The sequence below is a fragment of the Barbatula barbatula genome (assembly GCF_947034865.1).
Source record: "Barbatula barbatula genome assembly, chromosome: 23".
NCBI lineage: Eukaryota > Metazoa > Chordata > Actinopteri > Cypriniformes > Nemacheilidae > Barbatula > Barbatula barbatula.
The window spans coordinates 13541463-13564934 of NC_136786.1; the positions used below are offsets into that span (position 1 = coordinate 13541463).

General features: G+C 39.1%; 1 protein-coding gene across 1 annotated transcript in view; it reads left to right on the forward strand.

The window, feature by feature from the left end:
• cUnh8orf34 (chromosome Un C8orf34 homolog) overlaps window positions 1–23472 on the forward strand; it is a gene marked incomplete at its 5' end in the record, with an annotated part of 46977 nt that overhangs the window by 20281 nt on the left and 3224 nt on the right. Inside the window, 8 exons of the mRNA XM_079488000.1 lie at window positions 2498–2652; window positions 3075–3091; window positions 3209–3335; window positions 7826–7911; window positions 8323–8396; window positions 16154–16283; window positions 21214–21686; window positions 23241–23337. Of these exons, the coding sequence (XP_079344126.1) occupies window positions 2498–2652; window positions 3075–3091; window positions 3209–3335; window positions 7826–7911; window positions 8323–8396; window positions 16154–16283; window positions 21214–21686; window positions 23241–23337 (1159 nt within the window). The remainder of the gene's footprint in view (window positions 1–2497; window positions 2653–3074; window positions 3092–3208; window positions 3336–7825; window positions 7912–8322; window positions 8397–16153; window positions 16284–21213; window positions 21687–23240; window positions 23338–23472) is intronic.

Consider the following 23472-nt stretch of genomic DNA (forward strand, 5'->3'; position numbering starts at 1 on the left):
ATAACACTGAATTTTACCTAATGTTAACAAGATCACTGTCAAAGCCTTGCTACCCTCTCTGTCTAATGTCACAGACAGACTTCTCAGAGCAAATCACTGGTGACATAATGCCTAATCTAACGTCTCATTTTGTAGCTTGCTGCATCTATCGTCCTGGCAGATTTCTAAAGGAACGGCGATGTAGCGATTAAAGAGCCTACAGACACCTTTGTTTCCTTTCACGTCTGTTCCTTCCTAATGGAATGGAAGAAAAGCTCACTCTACAGTCTCTCGCTTTACTATGGCATGAGTTCAGATTCCTGTCAGGCCGATGAAGGACCGCTCCAAGTCTGAAAGTCCACTTCTGGCCCGAGCTTAGCGCATTTGTGGAACAAGCGGCTTGAAGGCCACATAAAAGAAAAATTTGCCAAAGCACTGTGGGAAAACACTTACAGAAAGGCGTCCGTTGGAAGGCCAATTAATTAGGATGTGATTTTACGGGCACAGTCAGTTACTTGTACGCTGACCCCCTTATGGAAAAGTGCTCAGGGAACGTGCATCGATAATATCAGCCAGTGATTTTTCAGTGTTTCCCATCAAAGTTGGATGGTGTAATTTGTTGATATCAATTCAAGGGTGGAATATGTAACTGGAAGAGAGAGAATAAGAAGGGTTTCGGTTCAATGGGAAGACGTCATGTGAAACTCAAATGGGTTTAAGAAAACCTTAAAGGGCCTGTGTATGGGCCTAGATGACATCTAGTGGTGAGGTTACGAATTGCAACTAACGTCTCACTTCCCCTCCATTTCTAAGCACTACGGTGACTGGCAAAGGACTAAGATGTCATCAAGTTTTTGCTAATTTGGTGAAGGAGATAACATATTTACGAAACACGATCTGCAAAGTAGTTTATCCTCTGACGACATAGTTATGTATTTTATATTCCATTTCTATCCAAAGATCCTCCAAAAATTACTTAACGGACCTTTAATCAGCGATTGAGAGGCAGACAATGTAATACCCAAATCTTTTTTTCAAAAGAACATATTTTGAAGAATGTTGGTCACCAAACCACATTGGCCCCTATTGACTTCCTAAATATGTAGATGTTAATGTAAATGTAGTGTAAAATGAAAGAATCATATACAGGTGTATAACTGATATTATCCCATTAAGAAAGGTTTTGCTATTGAAAATCCATATTGATCGACAAATATTCACCTCAAATATACAGTTAGAATACATGCCTGGAAGTCTCCAGTCCTTTTTCGTAAGATGTTCCCCTGACATAAATAGGCCATTGGGTCTGAGCCAACTTCATGGAGGCCAACTCGTATCAGCATTGGAGGCAATACATATCTAACATTAAACGTTGCCATATTGCCACGCTGTCTGGTAGTGACTTTCCCCCTCAGCACTGAATCACAGCTGAACCACACACCCTGCAGCCCTGTTAGAAAACAGAGACTTTCCCACGGACGACAGCTGTGTTCTCATGTACAATACTGTGTGTATGTGTATTAGGTGGCCTCTTGCGATTTCTCTCTCTCTAAGCTGGATCAGACCTGTGATGATGAATGAGGCATGTAATATCACCACGCTCGTTGGTGTTTCACGAACAAGGCAGTGTCTGCATTCCTTTGCCAAATGGACCTCCCTTTTCACGGCCACACGCACACGAATGCACGTTCCGTTCCAGCCGCATGAGAGAAATCTCATATTGTCTGCTCTCTGACACCAGACTATTTCTCTTCTGACAGGTTGTCGGACAATTAGTCAACTAGTCGACTTCATGACCGGTTTTATGGGCTTGTAATTGCAGTTGATAAGTTATTTCCCATCAGGACCCTTCCCACATTAGCAGCTTAAACAAAAAAGACAAGGCGACTGACAGATGCTTTTGTAAAGTGAGTAGATTGTAGATTCTTACAGATGAATAGCCCGAGACTAATCCCTGACATTAGTTCCACTGCCTTGTTTTACACGGTGCTGTTTTTCAGTTTTTGTCCCTCCACGCACGAGTTGTCATGCCATATCTACATAAATTGTACAGCTGGTTTAATGTAACATCTCTGGCCAGAGGCACAGGTGTAAGACAGGGACCTCACGGAACAGAGATCACTTTACCCCGGCTGCTCTTCACTTTGGACATTCTTGCTGGATCATGATGTTTGACAGGAAAATAAAACACCCTGTGAGAAAAAAAAGCTTTTGTTTACAGCTGTCAAATGGACATTACGAAACAGAGTTGTGGGTTTGAAATAGGTTTGGATGAGTCATAATCAGAGCCACAGCAACTGTACATCAGTTGATTTTAAATTGATGCTAATAAATAATGATAAAATATATATAAAAACATGCTGGTGGGTTACGAAAAACTAATTTAGATACAAATTGGAATATCATTTATTGCATAAATATTTGAAAAAAAGCAAAGCGCAAAAAAATACTTTAGCTTGGTTTTCACAGGCAGGGTCACAAATATCAAAGTCCATTGTTTTAAGTGGTCTCTTTACAGCCATTAAAAACTCTGGGCAGCCACCCAGCTTTAACCCAGCGACCTTGTTGCGTGCTGAAGAGCGTTGTTGTAGAGGAACAGATGCAGTGTAAAGCGAAGCGCTTCCCTGTGATCCAGCCCTCTGCTCGCTGCACCTGTTCTCAGGCGACCATGATGTGAGCATATGCTGTTAGGGAGTCACCAGTGACCTCCGAGAGTATTGAATTGCCCATCACAGTGCTGTTTATCTATCTCCATTTACTTTCACTCTTCTTGTCTCTGTGCTTATAATGTCAGTAATCCGACAGTACCGCTGCAATTACAGCCTCTGTGAGAGAGCGGAGAGGGTTGGATGAGGATGCGGGATGTGTTTTTTCCAGCCTCTAACTTTCTGCTACAGTACTGTTCATCACATAGAATAGACCTCACAGCATGAGACCTCAAACTTGTAAGCTTTCTTTATTTCCTCTGCAGCACACAAAAGAAGATATTTGGAAGAACGTTGGTAACCTAACAACATTGGACCCCATTGACTTCCGTTGTATGGACACAAAACCGCTGAGACATTTCTCAACATATCTTCTTTTGTGTTCCACAGAAGAAAAAGTCACACAGGTTTTGACATGAGGACGAATAAATGATGATTTTATTTAGATTGTTTTTTTCCAACAGAAAACATGCTGCAGCTATCTCTTGAGTTGAATTACATTTGTCTCCCCATGTCTCTTTTAGAGGATCTGGACGACCTACGCATGGAGGGGGTCACTGGCCTGGTGTCGTCCGGCAGTAAATTCAGCCAGGGCCGAAGCTCGTACTCTTCAGAGCCACAAGCCAAAGTCACTCTGAACATCTGCTCAAGGTGTGCAAGGTAAATATTGACACAGTGACCAACCGGCTCTACTCGACTCAATGACTTCACCTCCAACCACTAGATTCTCCCTTCACCACCTTGACAAACCTCCAGATTTAACAACTCAAGCGTTATGGACTATGTGAACGATGTTATCATTAAGTCCCCACTAAAATGTACTGCCATACGTCTCAGTCAAGACACGAGTCACGTACGCTGACCTCTGTTTGCTGAGAAGCTGCAACCGAACCCCTTTCAGGCAGGATATGAGGGCCAACACTTCGCTTTCCATCTAGAGTAAAGCTCCGAGCTGAAAGGGAAAGATTACACGCTGAGGTAATCCTTTGCATTTATCACACTTACAGTAGGTGACTATGAAGTGTGCACTTATCTGTATGTACCTGCAGATCTAACACAGCTCTTCATTATCACTTGTTTTATTATCACACGCGTCCTGTTTTGTAGTTTCTGTCGATGCAGAACGATCAAATTTTCCGCCGTCAGCTCTGATTGGTCGACGCATCGCTTGCGTCTGATGCCAGGTTGCGATAAGACAAAATCTGTTGGGTAAGATGGCTGGCACACTCCTACATCTATTCTGGTTTCTTTTGTTTAGCTCTTTCGTCTCCTTGCTTTTCTGGCTTTTATCAGATCCACAACGGACACATTAAACATTCTTTGCCGTCTACGAGATTCTAAACACATCTAGCCGAATGTTTATCACATGTCTGTTTGTTAACTGTTTATCACATCGATGTGGAAGTACATTTGTTTATTCCACGCGTTGAACGCTTAGGATTGTGGATGTGACCCACCCTGGATAGTGATCTAGGACAGAGCTGAGGTTCCATCTGCTTCTCCTTTGCCATGTGAAATGTCAGGCATATTTTTCTTCAATACGCCACATCACTGCATTGCCAATTTGTAAATGCTTGATAGTAATTGTTGGCTACGCCCTCACCTTTGGTGAGTGCTGTGACTTGAAGCTAATGGCTGGATGTGAAAGTGGGCCTTGGTGAAGATTTCTCCTTTGAGCTCTGGATGCGCAATGGTGCTAGAGTAATCATGCTGAGATGTCCTCACCGATGGAAAAGATGATTGCGGGTTGTTTGGCAGAGAATGGATTGCATCACTCAAGAAAAGCGAAGAGCGAGATGCACAGTGGCGCTTTTCAGAGTCGACACTCCTGCGTGAAGTTCTGCTGAATGCTTCCATGTTAATGAGTGGCTCTTTCAACACAGTGACTTACTGTCTGAGAGCCAACACGCAACATTGTCTGACCTTTCACAATAGGCCTGAGTAAAGACAAGGGTAAACACGAAACAGGGTGATGGGCAGATGTATTTGCTTTTGATGTCAGGTTAGATTAAAGGGATAGTTCCCCCGTAATGAAAATGTATTTACTATCGCTCGCGTTACCTTAAACCTGGCTTTCTTTCTTCTGCAGAACACAAAAGAAGATATTCGAAGAATGTTTGTAATGGACACAAAACCTCAGGGTGAATAAATGGTGACAGAGTAAACTGTCCCTTTAAAACTTCAAAATATGAGGTGTATGGTACAAAATGGAAAACACTTGAAGTTTTATTTATTTTACAAACTTATTTAGCGGAAAGGCGATATTGTGTTGGTTCCCTTGTTTTTGTCATTTTCTTGGACTTTCAATCAATTTTGCTTTCATAGCTCAGAAATATTGATTTATTTTAAGAGAAGCTAAAGCAGAAGTCTTTGTTTGTTGCTGTATAGGAAAACATTTGGAGTGATGGGAACAGAGGACTTGAACAGGTTTTTCGTTGTACAGATACTCAATACTTTCTTTGCCTGTTGTTTTCTCTAACTGACCCTGAGTTTTTGTTTGGACACCTGGAGCCTCTTCAGCACTGTATCACACCGACCTTCCTGCAACAACAGCAGCTAAAGAACATGCCAGAAATGATGCCCATCTCTTTTTGTTTTTCTTACTTTCTTTGCCTGGGCATGTGGCTACTGGACAAACATTTCCTTAGGCTCAGATGCAGAATCCTTTTATCTGGTCATGTGTTATCTCAAGTGGTCAATGAGTGAAGAACACAGTACTTAACAGTCTTTAGAATCAGTATTCTGACTCTAGGTCTTTTTTTAATAAACACAATTAGTTGTTTTAGAAATGTTTCATAAGATTGCAGTCCTGATAGCTATTAATACCAAAACGTAAAAACGTTAGATTTGTTAACAGATGTACTGCAGTATATATAAAAACATCATTCACAATAGTGTCTGAATGAATTATGAAATGGTTTGTAATGTATTCTCAGCCATACTAAATCTCCTGCAGCAATCTGTTTACTTATAATGCACCATTGTAGAAAGGTCATGGGATTTATTCCTTATCTGCCAGAGTCTGTCGTCTTCACATGATGAATGAGGTGGCAGACGACAACCACACATGCTTAAAACAACAGTTAATATGGAAGTACACCAATGATAGATGCGACACTGCTGACCACAGGAGGGCATGAGGGAAATTATCTTGATTCAAATACTCAAAACACATTTAGAATTTAGCACACTATTGCTTTGGTTGATGTTTAGATGTATTTTATTCCTTGTGTGGGCGCTTTTATCTCAGAATTTTATGGACAAACCAATGCTGATGTCCCTCTAAAGGGATCATTAAGGATCGAGTCAAAATAAGATGATATTATTTAGAAACTTACTTTAGTTTCGTTATGTTTTCATAGATTACATCAGTCGCACGTCATCACCCTTGCGCAGCTACGTGCTGTGCAGTTGTTTGAGGGAAACACACAGATGCGTATGGACATTTACATTTAGTCATTTAGCAGACGCTTTTATCCAAAGCGACTTACATAGAGTTCAGGGAACACTAAGCGATACGTCATACAGGAGCAATAATACAATGTTACTACTTTCTTCAAAAGATAGACCTCTACCTGTTGAGAGAAAGAGAGAGGGGAAGTATAGTGATATGTGCCTAATTTTGTTACAAGAGTTAATATGAGGTTACTTCATTGCATATAGATCAATTTTGTGGCTTTTATCAATGAAAATGATTACACTGACGAATAAAGTAAATTGTAAAAACTTAAACTTGAAATGTATACTGGAGCACAACAGATTTGTACTGGGGCACATACCTCAATAGAAGGGGTCTAGCAACGCCCTTGGACCCTTTCTCGGAGAAGGAGCTAAAGTGTTCCTCCAAAAAGGTTCTCCTTAACTAAATTTCCATCTGGTTCCATTGGTGCGAACACAACAAAAAGTGGGTACTTCCGGCAAATCGTCCCGGAACTATGTAATGTTTTTTTCTACTAATCGTTTTTCTGCAATTCACATCATCTAAAATCAAATGAATTCTTTTTGCAGCACAAACATGTCAAACAGCTTTCTAAGGCTTCCACCATTCTTATTTTAGGTACTCGCTCAAAATGATGCTGAATGAAAGGAACTGCATTTGATGTTGGGCTTAAAGACCAGTTCTGGCTTTTTTCATCAGCTCCTCAACATATAAAAAGAGAAAAAGAGATAATAGGCTGGATAGAGAGACAGAAAATTATTTCATTACCAATCATGCAGTGAAACGCTGTAGGACATCAGGTAGTGTATTTGGTGTTGTCATAAAAAGAGGTGTTGTTTCTTTTCTTGTCATTGTGTGTAATAGCTGGTCTGACTGCGTACAGGAAAAGGCACGCAATGGCAAATGTGAGAAATGTAAAATGAAAGAAGCCTATCATTTGCTAAGTGTAGCATTTGGTGATTTACAGTTCTGAAGGAAAAACGCTCCGAAATAACAGTTTAAGAACAGAGGGCTGATGATAAAAAAGTATGAGATTTAACATGATGTGGGTCTACATTTTCCAGACTGGAACATTTTAATTGGTTTAATTGATTCTGCACAGTTCACCTTCACACATATTGATGTTGAAGTGTTACTTTTTTCACTGTAATACTGATTCGTTATGACTGCTCCTGATCACTATTCTTTCATTATATTGTAAAGGGCACCATCAATATTAATGCGTTTTAATGTGAAACCTCTGTGAGGAATACCTTTTCAGACAAGATCTCAATCTCATTATCCTCTAGAATATGACATCCTATATTCTCTGTGTTTGTGACAGCTATATTTTCACACATTTAGTACAGTGTTGTCCAGTCTAAAGCGGTCCCCTGTCACCTCTTGTCTATATTCCAGCCTGCTCATATCCTCATCTCCCCCGGTAGTGAAAGTTTCATTACATTTGTCTCATTACGTTTGACGAATGAAGACTTGCTCTCTACGCTTGTTTTCATTAAGCAAAGACACTGGGCAGAAAGAGAGATTTTATTAGACAGCCATCTATTATACAGAGCTCTCAGCTGAGAGTTTTGCTGAAAGAAGAACACAATAGGATTTTCACTATCAGCTATCAAAACTGTGGGGAGAAATACTTGTTTGAAATTAATACGGTGTTTCTTACAATGATGCTTAGTTTTGTTTTTGCATGTGTGTTTTTTAGGCTTCATGGGGATAATCTCACTCCTGGAAGACCAGAGGAGGAATTAGCACCTCACCTAGCAGAACAAGCCGTGCCAGAAATACCATGTAAGTACCCAAGGGCTGTGGCTTAAATTTATGGGGTTTTGTTTTTGTTTTGTTTTGTGCTTAATAATAATCTTTGTCTCTTAATAAGGGCCTCAACAATTTTTTTGGAGGCCTCCCAAGCAGTACCAAAGACATCCCCCCTGCCCGCTAGCTTTATTGTATCGCACAATGCCCTTAAATCATATCATATACAAACAGATCAGATTTATGTGGGTACTGTATCATGTTATGTTGTCTGCTGCGAGGGCCAGGCACTTTGTGTGCGAGTCAATCATTCATACCGTACCGAAATGTAATCTCTCCATTGTCTCTCGTTGGGGCCCTCAAGTGCCGTCACCGGAGTGTGGGAGCGTACTGTGAGCGTGTGTGCGTGTGGTAATGGCCTCTATGTCCTTTTTATTTCTGGAACAGGTCCATTACCCACGGTGACAGAAACACTAACAGCAGTAGAAGATCTACAGACAGCCTCTCAGGTGACAGGGCAGGTAGGTGATCCTCACCCAGCCAAAACTGTTTATCATATCACTTTCCCAAGTCATTATGATCTACAGTATAGCATCATCTCCTTTATGATAGCTGTCAAAGGGACTTAGATCATTCTTCTGGAATGACGGCGCCCAGCGTGACTTGACTGCTTGTCAACCTGGAGGGGACGTTCCCCTAGCAAAACAATGAATAAGACCTTATCGTGCAGTACGATGTATCTGATTAAGCTTCTGCAGGGTTTGGATGAACACAGTTTTGGCTGTTTATTAGGAAAGCACAGAACGCACGCAAGAACCGCGTCGTCCTCGCGGAGTATCATGCTGTTGATGGGATAGTGTTAGTTTACATTCGAAAGAGGGGTCAGCGAGGACACCTGTGCTTTAGAAATCCCCCATTTCATCAAACCTGTCAACAAAAGCAGCCAAGAGACCAGAGCAAATTTCCAACGTGGAACATAATAATAAGACACTCACTGCACTCTGACGTGGCAGAAAAACACTTTGAAAAAAAGGAATTTAACTGTATACTGGTTTGTGTCGTTGTACTGAAACCACCTCAAGCTCCATCTTACTCACCGTGAAGTGGTTTTTCTATCAGCACTAAGAGCAGTTGTAATTACAGAGGAGAAGTGTTGGAAAAATCTTTAGGAATTGTTGGCTGAGTGTGGAAGCTTATGGGCTGGGAAATCCAGACAGACTGGCAACAACAGGCGTGTGAGGCTTCTTCATTGCTTTATTGCTTTAAAGCTCCACTTTGTCTTTTCCAAAATTTCCCAAGAAACCGTTCTACGGAATAAACAGTGCCATCCAGACATCACACAGAGCATGCTTGGGCAAACTGTGGCCTGCATGCTAGATCTGGCGTTCTATGTGGTTTAACCAGGGCCTGTGAGCCATTTATTTTGGTCAGAAATTACACAATAGACTACACAAATAGACTTTCTAGTTAAATAATATATACATATTAAAACATACCTGCAAACTCGTTGAAGAATATCATTTTAGATGTTTAATTCCGACTCATTAGGCCAGCAGTATGGGTCTCATTTACGTGTAAACTACACCTAGGTCATACTTCCTAGGTGTCATGTGGTGCACTTGGTGTGACGTTAATATTAAATAAAAAATCTTATGGGGAGGATGCCCCCAGACGATCGCACCTAACCCAACCTACCCCTCAATGATAGAGACTGTTAAGAATAAACAGTTATATAATAAACGATAGAGAGAAGTTTAATATTACCTGTTGTATATACAGCAAATACAAGCAAAATAGTCTTACTATTCACAATTATGCTCAATAATATTTCAAAGCAGAACATTGTACACCAAAAGTAATATGCTAATTATAATATATGGCCCCTTGTGTACTATTTACAAGCCAGTGTGGCCCCCGTGACAAAACTTTGCCCACCCTGGTACAGGGCCTCATGCACCCTCGGCTCTGCTTTCTCCTTCACACGGAAAGACTCTGTACGTTGGAGTGCATTTTGTAAGACCTGTCTCTCTTCCTAAAAGCAAAGAAGCGAGAGAGAGAGCGACAGAAAGTTTAAAAGGGGGCCCCGTCGCCTATAGATTAAACTGTGCCAGTGAGCTCAGAGCAAGACGACTAATGTTTCCCACATGGAAAGTGTGAAAGGATCAGATCACCTACTGCAGCTTTTTAAAGCCTGATATGGTTGTTTTAATTGCTTATTTTGGACTCTATTTGAAAGGCGAATGCGATTTGTCTTCCTAATAGTTAATTCCTTTAACAGGTCCTTGGAGGTTCTCTCCCACCACCGCCCAGTATGGCACAGAAAACAAAACGTAATGCTTTTATGAGCTGAGTCACTTCTTTGGACAACAATAGTCATGGGGCTGTATCTACGCGGATCTCTTCCAAGCTGTAACTCATGTTGCTAGCACTGTAAATGATGCTCTTGATGGGCGGAGAGGCTTATGCGCTCCAGATTGCATAGAGCGTCTTGGGAAATTTGGCCTTTGGACAACCTTTGTTTAATCAGATGTTTTTATGGTCTGTACTGTGTGCTTTTTGCTGTCATGTAGAATAGTGTACAATTGAATCATTTTAATAATAATAAAAATAAGGGCCGCTAAACATTTAATCACGATTAATGGCATCCAGAATAAAAATGTGTGCTTACATAATATATGTCTGTGCACTATGCAAATTAATTTTGATTTAAAAAATACATGAAAATTGTGTAAAATAAAACAGTTAAATTCAATAACATTACCGGTTTTTTACAATGCATGATGCACAAATAATGTAACAAATTTTGTCTATACTCAAGAATCATATATGTGCTTTAAGAATTCCCAAAATTGGCCCAACAAATACTTATGGGTCAGGGGGAGAAGTCTCAGTACAAAGTCAGTGGGTTCGATGCCAGTTTACAGTCCCACTGATTAAAAGTGTACACATTGAATGCACTGTAATTCACTTTGGATAAAAGCATCTGCCAAGTGCATACATGCATAAATTTAACAAGTTACACTGACAGCCCTATTCATTCAGTTATTCAATAGTTCAGTTTGGAATGTAGAAAGTCAGAAAATGTTACTGTTAGTTGTTAATTATTCATTCCGTCTGGTGCCAGATTTGCTTCAGATGATTCAGAAGATTCAGATATTTCAGTAGTTCCCTAATCAGCCCTGTGGTTAAATGTAATAAAGTATCAGCTTTCCTTTCATGCTGTCAGAATCATACGGTATAATTGTATGAGCCCTTGTGTGCCTGTTACTTTATTAAAGTGTCTGATATTTTTCAGCATACATTGATTATGCCTATGTAACATAATGTCTGCATACTAAAAGATTTGTTTGTGTAAGGCTGGAAAATGAGGATATGGGATTTGATGAAACAATGTTTGTTGTCACAACCTCCCACCTTCGCTGATCTGAAATATATCAACTTCAACCTTTTCATATAAAGAGTGGCCTTTCTTTGTAATATAAGCCATGGCACATTAATGGGTTTCCCTCATGTGGTTTCCGGTCTTGATTGTCTTTGTTCTGGGGTGATATTGAGAAAATAGCCCTGGGGTGAGTTGCTTTAACTGTGAGAAATCTGTGTCGACCAAAGTAGATTTTTCTACTAATTCTTGACTTATTGGCTTATTATTGCTTAGACGATATGCATTATTACATCGGTAGAAACCATTTTGTCCTCATTTCTACATCTGTATTACATAGTAACGTTTATACGTTATTGTCCTCATGCAACCAACCGCAGATCCCATTAACATGGCCCAGCATGCAACTCAATATTCTGTCGATGACAAAATCCTTTTTTGTTTCAAATATCCCATTGAATAAAATCACCAGACAAACAAAGCAAATAACTTCTCCTTCCAATGGCCTCAAAAACAATGCATTTCAGAAAAGTTTTGTGTGCTCTGGTGTTTTTTTGGCTTGTCTTTTCCATTACTGCTAATAGGGTTTGATTAAGTTTTAAGGGAGAGCATCTGTTTGTCGGTTATTGATTGCGATCCTCATTATCGTTCAATGTGTACAGGTCCCTTTGTATAAAACATTCCTCAGCGTATTGTTATGACAAATAATACTAACCCAAAACAGAGCGCTTATCTGTAGTTTTATTCTATGATCATTTTTGTGCTTTGTACAGGATGCATGTTTTTGAGGTTAGGGTATAAGATACATATATTCCCCCCCCCCCCATTTAATTTTTTAAAAGTCTCCACTTTTTTTAATAAATGTATAGATGTTTTCCCTGGTTGCACACGCCTGGCCCGAAGGTAACTTCTGGTCTGTGTTTGGTTATAATATGACAATTTATTTCATATTTAATGTATATTAATATTTTATAATATAATAATTGTATTCAATTCAATTCCTACTACTTAGCAGTGTGAAGGTCTACTGGAAGTCCGGGCTACATAAGGTTTGTTTATGTTGTTGACGCTATAACCATCTATAGAAAATAGTAAACAGTAATAGTGAACATCAACACAGATCAACTTTAGAAAATATACTGTATATGCAATGTTGTTTATTTACTTCTCGCATTATTTTCTTATTGTGTTTACATTTAAAAAAAGAATGTGTTGTTTTCCACCTTAACAATGCTAAATGTTCTCTTAAATTAAACTTTCATTGAACTTCTAGAACATCACAAAGACCACAATCTTACTACAAAGACTACAAACTTCGGTTTCTCCGTGTTCATGGTTGTGTTCAGCATGATGCATATGTTATTCAGAATATAACAGGTTGAAAGAAGTCATTTGGGTGGGTGCAGACATTATGTGATGCTGTGAGGCTCTTCTCCTCACAGCATTTCCCATTTTCTTTTGGCGCCATGCCAATGAACATACATTAGGTGATTATACACGCTGCCAACACAAGTCGATTTAATAAACCTTTGTGTCGAGACTTCATTTCCGTCTGTCGTGCACTTATCTGGGGCACCAGAGGGCAGGTGGTGGCTGGTACAGGATCTCTCGTGTAATATTTGCTATAAAACTGTATATGGATTAAATCTGCTAGTAGCTGAAATAACATTTGATTTTCTTAATGGACGTCTAAAGCGAACTGCAAATTAAATATCCACAGATTTAGGATGACAGTCTGTGCGTGCTGTAACGAAATGTCACATTAAATGCCATAATATGCTTCAAGTGGCTTTTAAGACATTCAGCTCTTAAGATTTCAATTAGTATTTTTTTACAATACAAATGTGAAATGGCAAATCTGAACAGTATTGTTTCAGAATTAACTTCAGACATTAGTGGCGATGGCATGGAACACGAGTTGCTACTTTAAACATACAAAGGCATTTAATACGTTACTTCCTCACAGCAACTCAATGAAATGGTGTAAAAGCAAAGAAAAAGAACCTCATATTTCATCCCTGTTTCTCTCCCTCACAAACCCAGCAAACAAACAGTGGAAGAAGCTTTCAACTGGTTTTAAAAGCTCAGTCTGGAGGGACTGAGGTAATGTGGTTAGTGGTGTTTTCTTCCTTGCGCCAGGGCTGGCTGCCATTCTTTATTGCGCTTGTGGCAGGTCGGCGTGGGCAGAACTCTCTGTGTACACGCTGAACATCGCTGTGGCTTGAGCCCGCGGCCTGTAAAGATCCAAAATGTGTAGATGTGACAGCAGGCAATGAGCCAAGGCAATGTTGTCCCTATGTGGTAAATAAAACGATTTTGAATTGCCACCGACTGCATGAGATCTTCGTTTTCAACGGCAAATGTAAATCTCAGACTTTTCTTGTGGTTTCTGAACCTGCTTCCAATGAACTGGACTTTGTCTGAGCGATTCCAGTGGCTGTGTGTGGAGCTTGACGGGCATAAGAGAAACTCCACAGTTATAATAGCCTGTTAAATGTGATTTGAGAAAAAGTGTTGTGCTTTCCCAGAGAGCATTGACGTGAACGGCGGGTTGGTTGCCAATGGTTCGGAACACACGCACATAGTCTCTGGTCCACAGACGTTGTAGAGTGCTTCAGATGTGGACAGTTGCTTTGTGGTCTCTTATTTATCCTCATTGTAAATTTTATTACTGATGCAATTGGATCCATGTTTGTAGAAAGTGGACGCAATCTCCAGCTTTGTTAAACTAGTTGGTAAACATGCATTGCAAACGTAAAACAGCATGTTTGGATAGTAAACGGTTAAGTAAACCAATTTATCCTCTGAATGTTAATGATTACAAATATCTCTTGGCAGAAGCTCCAAAATACTTTTTATAAACTGTCGTTGTTACTGAAAATGCCGATGCTTGTATAGAAAAATTGTATATAACAGTTTGATCATACATTGCTAGTGTTGATAGATAGGCCTTTTTTCATTGTTGTTTATCCACGATTTCAAATAAGAATCCTCCAATGGATTTTTAGTGCAAGCCATTAGCACAAATTAAATACTTGAGCACTAGTTAAAGAGTTGAAAATATTTGCTGACATCTTGGTCCCCCCGTTAAAAAATCCCATCTGCGCCCCTGGTGCCACGTGACATATTGACTTATTAACATTTCTCCAGCAAAAAGTGGATTTACTGAACCACTACGACCAGTGGAGGCATATTATTTATATACACAAACTATAAACACTCATACACACCGACAAAGTGCATTAAAAGCGGGGTATGAGTAGTGTTTCTTAACAATGCAATATCACCATCCACTGGCCTGGCATTCATATTACATTGTTTTTATCCGTTTTCCATGATCAGTGTAAATCCAGATTGTTTTGATAACGCTGACATGTGTATGTGGAACTTTTAAAAAATGCAAAGGAAATTGTTATCTTGTTTTTCATCGTGTAAACGTAGTCTGAGTGCTCCAGATGGCTGATTGAAATGTTAATAAAAGTTGAAAACAATGTACACACTAATAATCCATCTGTTCTCCTATAAAGATTAAGGATCTTTATAAAAACCATTAAACTCCGTAGGTTTACTGAGCTGTGGGCGCAAATAGTCAAAGCAGGAGATATGGAGAGCATAGAAACAAAGGTCTGAATGTAGCAGGTTTTCATAACTGTTTAGTATCTCGAATTGCCCTCAGTCATATTTGTATGACACATATTTCTTGGCCCGGGTGAGTGGATGTGTTTACCGGTACGTATGATGCTGTTTGTGGCCTGGCATTAGATTTTATGAGCTTATGAGGGTTTGGACTATAACGTTATGCTGTCCCTTGTTGCTGAATATATTGCTTTATGTAATGCTTGGACAGAAATGATGCTCTTTGTGCTCAACCCTTGCCTGCTAACTTTATTTTGCTTTTCAGGGGAAGTTTTAGCATGACAGTTGACAGCCCCTAAACTGCCCAGCCTATTGGAAATGGATCCCATTACTCCATTTAAAAAAAAAACATTTTTCAAGAGATAGATCACCCAAATTGTTGTTCAAAACCTGTATGACTTTTTCTTCTGTGGAACACAGAACACTGGAGGATTATTTGAGACATTTGTTCATACAATGAAAGTCAATGGGAGCCTTGGTTACCAACTTTCTTCACAATATCTTCTTTTGTGTTCTACAGAAGAAAGAAAATCATACAGGTTGAGTAAATGATGAAGATGTTGTTACTTTTGGGAAAACTATCACTTTAAATTCTCTAAACGTATTAAGCTGGTTTGTTTTGTTTGGTTTAACACTAGTTTGGTCAGGCACATAGACTAGCTAGCTCATCTTAAAACAGTTATTTACTAGCAAAACCTGAACAGTTTTATTCAGTAGAATTAACAGTGCCAGTCCAGTAATAAGACCCATAATTGAAATAAAAGCACTTCTTCTTTACGTTGTCGCGCAAGTATGCATGTTATAAATAAATGAAATCATTGCAAACCAATGTGATTTTAATTTATATATTTTTAATACAGTACATCATAAAAGTTTATTCTCCAAAGTTTTGCTTTAAAACCCTGTTTTCTTAATCCCTGAAAACCACCAAATGTATGATGGCGAAATATAATAATTGCAGGATCGTGCCGTCATTCATTTTTGGATCCCCAGTCTTTATTGATTGTTACTTCAAAATCTTGCAACCACTACTGAACGTCGCGCGGTGTTCACAAATAAAACCTCAGCCTTTGCCGCCATGCAGACTTTCATCCTGAAGCGCTGTGGTTTCCAGTGTTTTTCTAATTTCTCTTAAAAAAATAATTGGCCCTCATAACAGATATGGCACAGCGTTGTAACTATAAGAAGTATGTAAAAAGAGGGTAATTCAAAGCTCCCAGTTCTTCTAACGTGACTCTCTGCTGTCTCATGTGTGTGCTGTAGCGTCACCCAGTCTGGGCATCGGATGTGAAGCCGATCAGAGGCACGAGCCCGCAGACGGCCAGACGTGCTGTGCAACTCCAGGACTCCCTCTTCTCTAAAGAACTGGAGAACATGGGCAAACATCTTGCGGGTAGGTTTTTGGCACACAAACACCCACACGCACATAAAACGGGCCATACCTTTCCATTACTGCCCGACACTGTCAGAGGCCACACATCTGAAAGTCTCCGCCGCGCTCCCGTCTGCGTGTGAACACGAGGGAAAAAGGCGCACGATTGGCTAATTAAAAGCTGATCCACCTATTAAAATATGCCAGCCATCTTTTATTCATTTAATATCGCCACTACCGCAGTCGCGAGCTTGTTAGCGACGCTGTGAAGTGACAAATCGCTGTCTGCAGATGATCAAACTCAGTCTGTGGTTTTTATCGGGTTTGATCTCGCAGACCTTTGTGTGACATGGTGTTCCAAAACCAGAGCCAAGAACTCCGACATGTGTCACGCAGTTGTTTGTTTACGTATGTACTGTTTTTGATTTCAGTTGCCGTTGCGCAACATATACATAAGTATTTAAGGACAATTATTGTAAACCATCAGGGCACCAGTGTTTGTGAATGTGGGAGGTTGATATTTCAAATTTATCTTGACATAAAACAGTCTGAAAAGCATGTGATCAATATTTTTATTGTCTCATATAGTTATTATATTACTATATTTAATACAAAGTCGGGCCGAGTACCATAATAACCTTGTAGCCAATCTGCAGTAAGGTGCACAATGCACGGGACGGACATTAGTCGAGCGGAGCGCTGACGAAAGTGGAAGATTGGGGTAGGCGTGTGTTTGCTTCGGTGATTTGAACATCCCTGCCTTTAAGAAGATTTAAGAATTAAAGGTGATTCACCCAGTGACTTTGTTCAGACAGTCAAAAATTCATTTCTTGGCTCATCCAGCTCTAATCCATTTAAGTAAAAAAAGAAGTTGTATCCTATGTTTACAAACACAATCCAGACAACATCCACATGTGCTTTGAAATGAGATTAAAATCAGATTTTTTTGTAATGTGTTTCAATCAGAACGGTTGGATTTTAAGTATTTATTTTTTGATTTGCGTCACTGTTAAGTGTGCGATATTGTTTGGGAATGTATTTGAATACATTTGTTCCCTCATATCACAAACTATGAAGTGAATAGTAAATAAATACAAATCTGATTTATGAGCCGTGTATACAAAGACACCGTGTTAAGCCTCCAAAATCATTATTTTGAGCGTCATACAAATTATTTGACTTTTCGTTATTGATTATCTGTAGCTCGGATGAAAAGACTAGATGTTATTCTCACAGTTTTCTCACAGTTTAGCGACAGGGATGGATTATTGTGCGTGTGGGAAGTGTTTACCTTTGCTGGCTCGAACGTTGCATGCTTGTTATTCCGTGACCGAGTCAAACTGATTGTGACACAGGAAAAGTCACCCCTCCTCTCAGATGGCATTCATTTAAAGCAGTTTGTCTGTTGAGTCATATCTGAATAGAGACATCCCTGCAACGCCGAGCATTAGACTCCTTCAACAGCCTAACTTTGCCCTTTCATGCTTTTATTAGCTGTTAATGTACTCCACGTTGAAAGCCAGGCTTCTACTTTTATCTCATTATTACCTCAATTATGTGGTCAACGAAATCTGCCTTTTCAGTTACGATCAGTGTGCATTGCTTTGTTTCAGGAATTTAAAAGCTCGGTATTCGACTTGTTCCCAAATGACAATGTTATTGGCCATTTTGTAACAGAAGAGAACAGATTTCCACCGGTTTCAGAGAAATACAGCATCATTTTCAGCTGGTTGAGTTTTATTTCTCAGATCTTCCGATCTTTTCCTCCTTGAGATGAGTTGTGAAAGCTTTAGTTATTTAGGAAGAAAAGGTCAGGAATCAATAAGGTTGCATATGTTCTAAATGATGGGTTCGCGTGCTTGAGGATTGTAGGCTTGTGGGAAGTGCATTTGCTTTTTTTATCTAGAACTGTTTATAATAGATTAGATCTGCTGCTTCTAGTTAACTTTCCCTTTCTTCCTCTCTCGATCACTTCACTCTTTACGTCTATTTTGGTCTTGAGCTTATTAAAGATGCTATACATCATCAGAAGCAGTAACTTCTTATGGTTTAATAAAATAAGGGCAATGGTGAATTCTGTCAAAAATGACCGATACACATAAGAGTTTCAGATAATTATGAACAAATTTTTTAAATCTAAAATAATAAAGTTTCCTGGAAACATGATATAAACATTGCTGTGTTTCATTAGAAGTGTTGCTCCATTACGAATGGTAAAATTCCAAATCCGACAAAACAGATGAAGTCAATTTTTATTATGTTTTGTACAAGGGATGGATCATGTCTTCTTAATTTGATATTTTAGTGGTGTTGCTTTAATTCGCATCAACAGACATGGTTTGTGCGATAACATGTCAAGTGATAGTTCACCCAAACATTCTATCATCCTTTAATCAGCCTCTCATCATTTTTAGACCTGTATGACTTCTCATCCGCAAAACACAAATAAAGATATTTTGACGAATGTTGTTAACCAAACAGCGACAGCACCCATTGACTTACATTGTTTTTTTGGGTCAATATGATAATGCCGTTGCTGTTTGGTTACCAACATTCTTCACAATATGTATTTTGTGTTCTGCGGAAGAAAGAAGTCATGCGGGTTCGAAATGACAAGAGGGTGAGCAAATGATGACAGAATTTTAGTTTTTGGTTGAACTGTCACTGTTTTTGTGCATCTCGCAGCACAAGCGTGAAGTTTTTTAGGATAGCGTGTTAAGTTAAAAACTGTTCCACTTTTAAAAATGTGCCTTGGGACCCTTCGGTTCCATTGCTTAATTTCCTTAATATGCTCTTTTTTTGCCTACAACACAAATGATTGATGTTCATATAATATTTTAACAACGAATTCTTTCCGTCACATGTGTTTTTCTGTCAAATCGCTGGATCGAGTTCCTGTATACCATTTAAATGGGAGTTCAGGGGTTTGTGATTACTTCTGATTGAATACAGAAACAACAATCTGATTATCCATTTACAGAATTAGATATATCAGATGCCGGAAAAGCTGTGTACACAAAAGTCTGGAATGTATTCCGTAAAGGGAATTCATTTCAAGAGCTGTGTCATGACACATGACATCACATTCTGCATTTACGTATTTACATCAAGCATGCATGTGCTTTGCATTTTAGAGTGGAAAAGTAATGTTGTTTCTTTGTTACGTTCTCACACGCAAGGATACTGAAATGCATTTCAAGCTAGTACACAATGTTTATAGTATCTCACATGGTCTTCTCAGCATACACTGTATATATTTGTATATAATCCACCTCAATGATTATGTCCTTATGGCACAGTTTCTCTTCTCTGAACACTGGCTGGGCGTTGGCCAGATGTTCCATCTGAAAATGTGCAGTTTCATAAACATAAATATTTGATTTGCTACCAACAAAGCAAACAGACATGAACCGGCTCTATTAAATAGCTGATGTACTCACACAGAGTAGACATGCCATCCAATTTACGCTTTACAGCTGACTGTAAAACCTTCTGCCCATAACTGTTAAAATAAAGCAACAAACTTCAGGAAATGATTCTGGTGGTTTTGTTACCGGGAATCTATGAGAGGTTAATACTACACGTCAATATGCGGATGTGTTTTAAGCCTGTTATTGGCAAATAAGGTTACCAAAACACATGCTTTTAATAGTCTCTTCTTCCACTGCCTTTTCTAAATAATAGTTGAATTAGTTCTTAACAACGGATATGATTGTCTCTTTTTGTTATGTGAGTATTACGGGAAATTATGTAATCCAAGGATGAATGTAGCTGCAGATATTCAAGGAATGTTAAACAAAAGCAGCCAAGTCACAGACATTAAGTTGAAGATTTCTTTTACTGAAAATTAGATTTAGATTTAGATTTTGTTTATTAATTTAGATTTACTTAAAGGCAGAGTAGATCGTTTCTGGACAGGATTGCAGTTTCTGCCTTGACTGCACTGTAAAATGTTTTCGTGCCTTAAGTTTTTAAGTACAAATTGGCTTTGGAAGTCATTTAAATGTAATGTCTTTAAATGTAAAAATGAACTCATCAAAATCTAAATTTACCTTTATAGATTACAGCCCCTCACCATCGGTCAAATCTAGGGCTACAAAATAACTTTTGCCTCTACATCACCATCTCTGTTTGAATCATAAAATTGCAGGGTACTTTTTTTCAGGTATGTCAAAGGAATACTCCCCCAAACATTACAATTCTACCATGAATTAATCCCTGAGAGTTGTTCCAAATCTGAATACATTTTAGAATCTTTCAAAAGGAAGATATTTGGAAAAATGTTTGCAACATATATTTATGGGACATCGTTGACTACCATAGTAGGAAAAATGACAACAGTAGTCAACATTTACCCGGAACTGTTTGCCTTCCTACATTCTTCAAAATATCTCATTTTGTGTTCAACAGAACAAAAATAATTATACACTATGGTAGTCAATGGTGTCCCAGACATGTCAGTTGCTAAAATATTTCATATATATTTCTCTGGGTTCATCATAACAAAGAAATGTATACAGATTTGGAACAACCTGAGTCAATGATGACAGAATTTTCGTTTTTGCATTAACTTTCCTTTTAAAGTCAGATGACATTAAATTGACATTTTCAGCAAAATCGTACCTGTCAGCTCAAATCATAAATCCTTATTATAAGTTTACTTCTGTGTAATGTACTTCCTCTATAACCGATTTTTTATTTATTTTCAAGTTATGGATTACATTAAACACTAAATAATCGGCTGATAGTAGGTTAAGTTTTTCTTCATTTTTACTTGTGTGAGGAAAGCACAGACACGTCTATAAAACACACATTTACCTAACCTCCCCCGAGAAACCATTGAAACCATTCCCATCATTATAGGGCAGAAGTCATGTAAAGCCACATCAGCCCTGCTCTTTATTATCCCCCCGTTGGTAATTCCATGCTTTTCTTGTCTTCATTTCTTCAGAGGTGGAGAAAGACTTGGCCAAGCTGGCAGAACAAGGGAAGCTGAACCGAAGTCCAAACAGCCCTCACAGGAGCTTGCTTCTAACCCCCCTCTTCCACACCGCCAACACCCTGCCTGTTCTCGGACAGACGTCCAGACCGCAGTCTCCCAGTAGCCTTTCCACAAAGACCACTGGCCTGCCCCTGCACAACACCCAGCCCACCACACTGGTAATGGGCCGGACGTCTCCCAGCAACCCTAGCAGTCGTGCGCAGACCCCTAGCGGAGCACGGGCTCCAAGCAGACCCATGACCCCCAATAGTCTCATGATGCGATCGTTTGCTACTGGGGGCCATGGAAACACTGAGCGCGTGTATGGACGTTCAAGAAGCAGACCCGTCACGCCGACGGCACAGATAACCAGGCCGATCCTCACACCGCCAGGCCTGAGCACTACAGATTTATATGGAGGTCTGTGGAGCACACTAACCGAGGTATACATAAATACATTATTACATACAGTATTGCTGACCCTTTTATCCGTGATGTTGTGAATATGCCTTTAATCTGTTTTAATGAACAGTCTCTTCATGGAAACTAAATGGAGCCAAGTCTCAAGATTTGAGAAGTTGGCCAGTCATGTGTGGATTATTAAAGCTCGTCTTTGGTTATCCCCATAAACCACAGGTCGATGAGTTCAAAATCACACATGCTTGCTGTTATTGTGCCGGTTAGCTCGTAAAAGCTGTGGGCTGTCAAATATTCTATTGTCCATGTCTGTCTATGGTCTTTTCACCTCATGCACTATTGATAAAGGATAACAAGAGATGAGACAATCCAGCGGAAAGGGGTGGATATATTTTCGAACACCCGCTCTCGATTAAAAGTGTCATCCATTTTTGTATGTATTTTATAAGCATTGTTTCAATCAATAAATCCAAATCTCATTAAAAGCCTTAAACAGGAATGTTATTGCTCAAACCTTATAATCGTTGCCTTGTCTCGATGATAAAAACATAAACGCATTTAGTTGTTATAGCAGTTCAGTCTTTGAAAAAGATCAGCGATATCCACCTGCACATCTCATTCGGCTCTAAATGTGATACACAGGAACGGAGCTGTCCAATGATTTGTTTCCTTTTTTTGTTTTTTCATACAGCGAAATGTACCGTGGATGCACGAGAGCTTCCTGCCTGGCCTGCACTTCCAATACTTAAAAGAGTGAAAAATAGGAACGCATTAAATGTCTTTAGAAGAGAACAGGGGGCAATTTATCTATTAGAGATGGACTCAGAGGATTTGACCCAGAGCTGTAGTTATTTGAAAATAAAATAAAACCATCTGTAGAGCGAATGATCCTGACATGCACGTTCAGCAGGTCGTAAGCATCTTAAGTTTCCAATTCACAGAGGTTTTAACTGCCGCTCTCACGCCGCCTTTAAACACAGACATAAGCACTTTTCCCTGTAAACCTATGTGACCGTATACTGGAGAAAAATGTGTGCAGATTTCTGATGTATAATCTCATGACGGTCAAATCATCTAGAATCATGCTTGTGTAAGATCGATCCTGAATTACTTTCTTTCTTCCACAGGACACAAAAGAAGATATTTTGAAGAAAGTCTGTTATCGAACAACGGTGGCACCTATTCACTTCTATTGTGCCATCGCTGTTCGGTTTACAACATTCTTTAAAATATCTTCTTTTGTGTTCTGCAGAAGAAAGAAATTCATACAGGTTTGTTTTGATAATAGGGTTTGTAAATGATGATAGAATTTTCATTTTGGGTGAACTACCCCTTTAAAAGATATTAAACCCAAATATACTTTTATAAAACCATTTTTATTAGACATTTTTTTATTTTGCTTGTTCGGAAAGGAAATAAGAATAGTTAATCGACTCCAATATTTTAATTTCCAAAAGGAAATTACAAGGCATGAAAAGATGCATTTAAAAGTTGTAGGTGAGTTTATGTTTCAGCTTTATGAATGAAATGCTGCAACAAAGAGTTTATTTTCTTGTCTTGTTCGATCATTGTGTTTCTAGGATGAGTTTTACCAGCAGTTGCAGGCGGTCAGGAAGCCCTGGCGAATCCCTAGTGACACGGATAGTGATTGTCTAGAACCACCTGAGCAGGACAAATGTGAGTATTGCAATTTTGACTCCCATCTCATCTTCTATTGAGAGCTGAAATACTAAAGATTTCAGTGTTATTGTTTCTGATTCAACTTTACGCTAGCTCTTTTTCATGTGTTAAAAGTTATTTTTCACTGTAAAT